At 39.2% G+C, this 9,165-nt stretch overlaps 1 protein-coding gene across 1 annotated transcript in view; it reads right to left on the minus strand.

The window, feature by feature from the left end:
* IFT54 (intraflagellar transport 54) overlaps positions 1-9,105 on the minus strand; it is a 51,975-nt gene extending 42,870 nt beyond the window's left edge. Inside the window, exons 1-4 of the mRNA XM_026707697.2 lie at positions 8,864-9,105; positions 5,062-5,130; positions 4,666-4,827; positions 245-367 (exon numbers count right to left, since the gene is read on the minus strand). Of these exons, the coding sequence (XP_026563482.1) occupies positions 245-367; positions 4,666-4,827; positions 5,062-5,130; positions 8,864-8,986 (477 nt within the window). The 5' untranslated portion in view covers positions 8,987-9,105. The remainder of the gene's footprint in view (positions 1-244; positions 368-4,665; positions 4,828-5,061; positions 5,131-8,863) is intronic.
* Positions 9,106-9,165: the final 60 nt, after the last annotated feature.

Here is a 9,165-nt window from a genome sequence, read left to right on the forward strand (position 1 = left end):
TATTGTTGTAAATCAGGGACCAACTTTATATTTCTTACATGATTTGTTTTAACCTGAGTTTACTCAGTTATCACTTAGCTTCTTTTATGATTGGGTCAGCACAGAAACCCAGTAAATAAAGAAAATAAAACAATTTCTCTGGTGTTTTTTATTCAACATATAGAACCCTATATGTTTATTTTTTTTAATTACATAGAAACCTATATGTTTATTTTTTTTTAATACAACAGGTTATTCAAATTACCTCTTTATGAGATCTACATTCTTCTGTTTTAGATTCTCTGTTTTGAGATTTAGATGAAGGTGTCTTTTCTTTAACAGTTTTTTCTTCAGCAAGTACTTTCTGAACAGCTTCATCACTGGAAAGCTACATAAAAGAAATGCATATTAAACTAATAGAATACATGGAACTCCCTACGCTGGAACACAAACAAGCACCCCAAACCCTTGTTCTCTGGCCTCCCTGCACCTGCACACCCCCAAGTCTCTTTGCCCAATCTCCTTGCTTTCACATTCACACCCTATGCTCTCTTTCCTTAGTCTCTCTGCACACATACGCACAACTGCACTCTTTTTCTGGCCTCCCTGTGCTCATATATATGCATGTACCACATGCCCTCCTTCCCTGACTGCCCTGCACTAGTACACATTCCACATCCTCTTTCCCCAATTTCCCACTGCTCTCTTGCACAGACATGTATCCCACATTATCTTCGCTCAGCATCCCTATGCTCCCACACTCCACACTCTTTCCCTGCATTCACATTTTCCTGACCTTTCTGAGCTTGCCCCACATTGCAGCACCTCCTCCCCAACTCATGTGTGGTCTGCACTGGGTCTCCCAGGAACTCCCCCACTTCCCTGTGGCACTTCCACATTCTTTACCTGGGACCCTTTCGCTTTCGAACCTGCACGTCTGGAATTACAACAACTAGGGCTGCCTGGACTGCCACTGCTATGATCACATGACATTATGCTTTATAACCATATCACTCAGTGACAGCAATTCTAGTCCCAACTGCAGTTACAACTCAATGTATACAAAATCTTGAACTGTTAAAGCACCATATGACTAAAAAGCAAATATTCCCTCCTATCTTCAAAAAAAGCAAAAAAAATGTACATAAAGAAAATTTTATCTAAACACTTTGCGGGAATGATCTTATCACTTTATAATGAGGTAAAATGTGTAGCTGATTGTATGAATGCTGTAGACATAATATATCCTGATTTCAGCTAGTCATTTGAAAAGGTACCGATGAGGCAAGCTAATTAGCAGCCTATGGACGGCTTGGAAAATTATATCCAATTTCTCATTGGATAATTTTTTTGAACAGGGCATTGCAGTTATCAATCCTAGATCCTCTACTTAATGTTTTTCTTAATACTTTTGATAAATCCATGAAGGGAATGTTTATCAGGCGTGTAGATAATAGAAAATTCAGCGGATAGTTAATACCTAGAACAAGGAGAAAAAAAATAAAAACAATCCCACAGGAGAAACAAGCTAGAATTCCATACAGACAAAACATTTCCTTGATAAAATCAAATACATCAATATAAGATTGGGGATGGGAGTAGAATGCATACATTTGTGATAACATTTGTGGAAAAGATCTTGGAATAATCACTGACCACAAATTGGAAGAGAAATATGGCTGCAAAGAACGGTATCAGGGTCTGCCTCTCCAATCTGCTCAAGAAAGCAGAACTCTTGAAACAATTAACATTTCAAAAGGAATCTTTCATTGAAAGGAAAGGGATTGCAAGACAAAAGAAGCAGGATCTGAGATTTCCTGCGCAATTCAGTTAGGATAAAGCAGTTAGAAACCCCTCCCCTCAGTCCGATGTTGAATAAGCCAATCCATAGGTGTGAAGTTGTTTTGAAAATTGCAGGCTGAGAAGGTGATTATGAAGCTGTTCCCAGACATCTCTTGCTGGAGGCTTTAGAATTGAGACAAAACAGATGGCCCTCCCCCCTTACCAAGAAGGTAAATCAAAATACAGGATACATAGACATCAGGAAAAAGATCAGATGTTTGATTAAAAGAGAAATAAATTTCAGACGGCTGATACCAGAAGGAATAATGGTCACTTAGCAAGAACAAAGGCATATAATAGATACAACTGAAAAAGAAGAACTATTTTATGATCAATACTTCAGAGAATATGAAGGAGAAAAGAGGAAAGAGATGGAAGCAATAAAACAACAGGAGGAAATAGTAGAGAGAGAAGAGAGACAACAGAAAGAGGAAGAAAGAGAGGAGGAAAGAATGGCAGCATCCTGATAGGGATATATGGGACCTGACACGCTACATCCCTAGGAATAGGAGAAATTCATCTGAAAAATAAGCACAAGAGAAAACAGAGCAGTGAATCCTTTGGATTTATCGGGCTACTGTAAATGAAACTTTCTTAGTAAGTTGGGGTCTCTAACATGTTTTTTAGCCACCCACTCATTCTGGGAGGGGGGCAGGTGTTTCTGAGCAACTAGGTATTGTGTGGTGCCATGGTGTGTGCGTGAATCCAGGATTTCCTTAATTTCAAAGTGTTGCTCACCCTCAATCATTATATGTGTAGGTGAGATGTCTGCTGGTGGTCTTAGTAGGGGGTTAATTTGGGGTTTTAATAGACTGCAACGAAATACTAGATGGACTTGCCTGAGGGTTTTAGGGAGCAGTAGTTCAATGTTACCAAGTTGATGAATTTGAATGATAGGAAAGGAGCCTATGAACTTTGGTCCCAACCTAGAAGGTTGCAAGGATTGTAGGAATCTAGAGTATAAGAATACTCTATCCCCTACTTTAAACGGTTTGGGTTCCATCCTCTTTTTATCTCCTAGTGCTTTAAAAGCAGCTTTAGCATCACTTAGAACTTTTCTTACCACTGGCCAGGTGTTTTGTAGTTGATGTATCCACTCCTTAAGGGAGGGAATGGTTGGTTCTTCTACTGGTAGTTCTGACACTAGGTTAAACTCTTGGCCTATGGCAACTCTCCCCCAATTCCATCAATATGTGAACCTTGCAACCAGAGGTGGGAATACATTGGATTTTGCTTATTCTAATATCAAGAATGCATTCAAAGCTATTCCCCATCCTCACCTTGGTTCTTTTGACCATCTCTCTGTGTTGCTTATCCCAGCATATAAGCCTCTATTACTTAGAGAAAAACCTACCATGAAGCAGTTATAGTTTCGGTGGAGGGTCTATAGAAACTTTACAAGATTGTTTTGAGTGCACGGATTGAGGCATGTTTAAAGAAGCTGCTACAGTTAACCAATGTATTAATGTAAAGAAGTATGCCACAACTGTGTCTGCATACTGTATATTCAGAAGTGCATTGAGGATGTCGGTGTCCTTAAAAACATTGTGGTATGGGTTAAAAAACCATGGATGACACATGAGATTCACAAGATGTTGAAAGCACAGAATGTGGCTTTTAAGTCTGGCGATATGCTGGTCCTTGGAACAGCCAGTGCCAATTTGAAATATGCCATTAAAACAGCAAAGCAAGTTCATTGTCAGAAAGTTCAGAATTTTTTTTTAGGATCCTATGAACACCAGGTGTATGTGGCAAGGCATCCAGGACATTATAGCCTATAAGGAGGCTCCATCATGCTTTAAGGGGAACATGGACTTTTTAAATGAGCCACTCATTTTTATTTCCTCTTTTGCCCAGACTAGTTTGTGAAATACTTCTTCAAGGCAGGATGAGAAAAGGATAGGTTATATTGTATTGCCTTGTCATACACCTTGTTCTATGTTGATTTCCACTTTAAGATCATTAAGGCAAATTGTTGCCATTGTTTTTTCATATATTGATTGTAGTAAGTTTATGTGACCAGTATCTTTGCCTTTGTTGAGCAATGCATTAATTATTGCTTGCTAAAATACTGAGTCAAACACCTTTTCATCATCAATGAAAGCCAAGCATAAAGGCATGCTATACTCATGGCTTTCAAGGACTTGCTGAGTAACTTGGAGATGATCCCTTGTGCTATAGCCACTTCTGAATCCTGCTTGCTCCTTGGCTGTGCATCATTTAATGTTCTCAATATTCTTTTTGCTATGTGAAAACCTTGTAGATGACTGAAAGAAGGCTTATTGGCAATACTTCTTTAAATCATCTTGGGCATATATTTTGGGACCCAAAAGAAAATAAAACCCAGTCTTATTTTCAGGGAACATGTGTGTGCATGCATATGTGTGCATGTGCATGTATCAATATGGGCATGTGTATACGCAGGCACGCACACACACACACACACATATACACACACACACACAATTTTTCTTTTGAGAATGGGCATCAGAATTTTTAATATGTGCCAGAGTATTCACAGAAAAAAATGACAATAAAGGTTGTCTTATTATAATATATTCTTGATCCTTCAGATAAAGTTCACATTCTATTGGTTGAATTATTTCCATGTTGCATTGTAGACAATTTATCTTACATGCTGGTGTACTTCTATCAAATGGTGAATTTCAAAGAAAAAACACTGGATAAAGAAAGAGAAGCTTAATTTTCTCCTGCAACACTCATTTCAACTTTTTTCCTGAGTCCAATCTTTCCCCTGAAACCACCTCTCTTTCAGCTGGTCTTTGAAATTGTATTTAAAATCCAGTTAAGATAATATTTCACAAATTAATACTAACATCTTACCTTATTGAGACAGCATTTAGCAATTGCTTGGAGAAATTCATTTGTTTTTTCAGGTTCATATCCTGCAACAACACGTGCAGGTTTCACTGCCAAATGTTCTCCTGTCACCATGATGACCACATCAATTGCTTTCTGAAGAAAGATGATTTTTGCATCTTTATCCTGAATAAAACAATATAGTGTTATATAAAATCTACAGTTATAGTGTAAAATCTACAATATAGTGTTATATAAAATCTACAGTTTTCAATGTAAATTGTCATACTATTTTTTTTTATTTATAAATTTTAATTTATAAAATAGCATTTTGGTACAATTCTGACATTTTATTAAATGATAATAGAATTGCATCTATAAAATATTTTATAAATTAAAAAAAAATGAGCGCATACATACCTTAACATTATCAGATTTCATCTCTGCTTCTGTATACAATCCTTTCATGAAACCAGTTGATCTAATTACCTTTAAAGGAATAATTTTAATGTTATTATGGTACTAGCTCTCAAATGCATATACTTTTTGTACAACTTGACAATATAAAATACAAATACAGTTGCATAACACTTAAAAGCATCTGAATCTTGAAACAAATAATTGTGCTGATTTTTACAGACAAGTTTGATTATGATATTGTTTTTCTGAAATAATTCTTATTATTTTTCAGTTAAGTGCTACACAATGTAACTTTATTTAATGAGATCTTTTTAAAGTATAAAAAATAATTTGCTGAAAAAACTCCTCGCAGCTGAGCTATATGCAAAGCTGTCAAAATGCAAATTCCACAAGACCAGCCTGGACTGCCTGGGCTACTGAATGTCAAACAAGGGGGCAGAAATAGATCCAGCTAAACTTAAAGCTGTCTTAGACTGGCAACTCCCTCGCACTCGAAAACAGCTCCTGAACATTTTGGGGTTCTATAACTTCTATAGGCAATTCATTCCCTCTTTCACTGAAATTGCCCTACTTATCACCAAGCTACTAAAAACTGGGGGGGCAGCAATCACATCCAAGCCAACCCCTAAACTGGACCTTACAATGCCAGCAAGCATTCAAGGTGCTGAAGGCTCTATTTGCCAAGGAGCCAATCCTCAGGTACCCTGAACCAGAACAGCCCTTTGTTGTCCAAGCCTACATGGTCGTTGCAGTGGTTCTCCTCCAGAAGAACGCCAAACGGTAACTTACTTACAACCGTGCACATATACCTCCAAAAAGTTGATGGACACTGAAAAGAGATGGGCTGTGTAGGAGAAGGAAGCCTATGTGGTCCAATGGGACCTACTGAACGGGAGACACTTTCTTGAGAGCAGTCACATTCCGTTTGAAGTATGAACTGACCATAAGAACCTAGAGGCACTCAAGACCCCATGAAGCTTTCTCCAAAGCAGATTTACTGGGCACAGTATTTCAAAAGTACATCCATGGAGGAGAAAAAAACCCTGGCAGATACTCTATCACAAGCCATAGTACGATAGTAAACGTGAGGAAGTGGTTCATGCCATGATTCCCCCCTCCTAGCCTGCCTCACAAGCTACAATCCGAGGGCAAGCTAGATGGCAAGGAGCTACAAATGGAGGTGGAGTGTCCCAAAAGCTAAGAGATGTACATGCCCACGAGCCTGCGACTCCAAGTACTTTGGCAGTCACGATTCCAAGCAGGCAGGACACTTTGGCTACTTAAAAACCCTGCATTCAGCCAGAAGGCAGTTTTGGTGGCCAACGATGAAAAGGGACATTGAGGACTATGTCAAGAGCTGTGCTACTTGTGCAGCAATGAAGGCCAGGAAAACCTCCAGGCCTACTTCAGCAGGTGGCAGGCCCACCTCCCAGGTCCTGGGAGATTGCCATGGATTTCATTGTTGAGCTCCCTAAAAGTGGATGGAATATGGTCATTTGAACTGTGACAGATTTATTCTCAGAGTAAGCTCACTTCACAGCTTCTCCTGGGCTCCCATCAGCAAAGAAGCAGGCCAAGCTCTTTATAAAGCATATTTATATATTGCATAGTGTTCCCCACAAGATCATTTCCAACAGGGGAGTCCAATTCACCACTAAATTCTGGAGGAAGTTTGTTAGATCCATTGGGTCCTCACAGGAACTTAGCTCAGCTTTTCATCTGAGTACCAATGGGGCCATGGAACATACAAACACCATAGTGGAGCAGTACTTAAGGTGCTATATCAACTATCAGCAGTCTAACTGGGCAGAGTTACTGCTATTCGCTGAGGTGGCATACAACAATGCAGTGTGTAGCAGCACTGGCCTGACCCCTTTCCAGGTCACCAGATCTATGCCAATATGATATATCCAATAAAGCTATTATTTGAGGAATCTACCTGCCTCGGGGTTTTGCTTGCTGTGGGTCTATTATTTGGAACCCCTGGTAACTACTTTCTCTACTATTCTTATATTATATTTAGGCTCTGTAGAGCAGCTTTGTAAAACAATCTAGCGAAACACTAGCTGATTTAAATAGAAAAATAAAACTTATCTTCTAAAATGATTAAATACAAATAAAGATAGTCCTTGACTTACAATCATTCATTTAGCCACCATTTGAAGTTACAATGGCACTGAAAAATGTGAGTTACAACCAGTCCTTGCCCTTACAACTGTCACAGCATCTACACCAGGAATGTCAAACTCATGGCCCATGGGTTGGATGTGTCACACGCTGGCCATGCCTATTTTAGCCAAGGGGTGGAGAGTCTTGACGTCATGCTATGAGTTTGACACCCCTGATCTACATGGTCATGTGATCAAAAATTGGTTGCTTGGCAACTGGAAATTCTGGTCCCAGTTGTGGGCATATATCGAGGACTATCTGTATGCTCCTTTCATTTGTGAAAAATGTCAAAAGGGAAGATGGTTGCAAGGAAGACTTCCTGTAAAAGCAATTATGTTGGTCTTTTGCTGCCAACAAAGGAAGAAAGTTTGATTATAACTTGAAATACTAACAAAGGGAAATGGGACAATCAGAGACACCTGCTTTCCTTCTTGATTCCTGGGGCTTATTTCATCTTAAATGACACCTTGCATTAAACAAGTACTCATAAGTAATTTCAATCAAATAAGAATATTCCCATAATAAATGTTCCGAAGATATTTTGCCATTACATAAAGGATATATAAATATATATTAATCCATTCTAACATCGTATTAAAAAGTGAGGTGACTTGCAGAGGATACTCATGATGCTGTAAAATATTAGAAGTGCAACATTCATATATCAATCAGAATGTATTGGTTTAGTGTAGTTTTAATGTATTAGTTAAGGCACAGTTGGCTGAATTAATCATATAAAAACGAGTTATGTTCTATTTAAAAACTATAACGGCTTGGTACTCATAAGAAAAACTAAGCAATTAGCTCCATCAAGTATATGATTAGGTTTCTAACTCAGCCACTAGCCCAAGTTCTTCATTGAGCAAAGTCAGATAATATTTTGCATTTCATACTTGCTTAAATAATTTCTTTCCCATGCCTAAATCTGACAATAGAAAAGGATACTTGATATGATAGAATACAAATGTTACATAATGTTCATTATTATAGTTACCTTTATGCATAGAATTAAATCCTCACATCAGGTGAGGTGAGGTGAGGATTTAATTCTATGTATAAAGTTATAGTACAGAACACAATTCTCCTTTACTTCTAGGTAGTCCTATGCCTTTAGCAAAAACAAGCCAAACTTATTCAACACATGAAAGATGAAAGACAAAGCATCCCTTATGTTAATACTGATTGAGCTTCCTTATCTATAAAGCCATAGCTCTATTCTTGAAATTTCAAATCTATTTAAAACATGACTTTTACGAACAAGAGCCCAAAGGTGAAGATAACTAAATTTACCGTGCTTTGTACATGCAACTACTGTTTTTAATTAACAAAGACTGAGGCAACTTTTTTTCCTATCCTTGTTATGTTCATGTGATGGGCTGAGATCCAATCCAAGGCATGTTTCTCTACCTACAACAACCATTTGAGGGATTGACTGAAGAACGTATAACCCAAACGGGATGGAGAAAATATGCCGTCCGCCCCTCTAAGCCTGTTTAATTGGTTGGGGAACCTCTTTACACAACCCTTCCTTAGCGTCTCTTTTGCGGCTTCCTCCTCGAGTTGCCAGGCAACTGGAAACACGACCGACCGCTTCCTCGCCTCCCCCTTTCCCGCCTTTTTCGCTTCGCCTGACCTCCCCGATCACGTCGTGCAGGTAGCGAAAAGGGGGCTTGCTGAGAAGGCGCTCCGTAAGAGGCGGTTTTCGAATCACGCGCCCCAGCAACTCCTGCGTACGCCGGATCACGGAGCCCTGCATTGCAGCCTTCGCTAAGATTCGCCTTTACCAGGCCCAGACAAACTCCTGGTACTACGTACACCACACATGCGCACTGAGCCTCCACCTTCGTTACTGCCCGACTTTGCGACCATGGCAACGCGCATGTAGTCTCCGCCTCCTCCTCTTCTTTCTTCCTATTGGGCCGAACGAGCGGTGTC

This window comes from Pseudonaja textilis, chromosome 1 (assembly GCF_049901715.1).
Source record: "Pseudonaja textilis isolate UNSWEBS1 chromosome 1, rPseTex1.2, whole genome shotgun sequence".
NCBI lineage: Eukaryota > Metazoa > Chordata > Lepidosauria > Squamata > Elapidae > Pseudonaja > Pseudonaja textilis.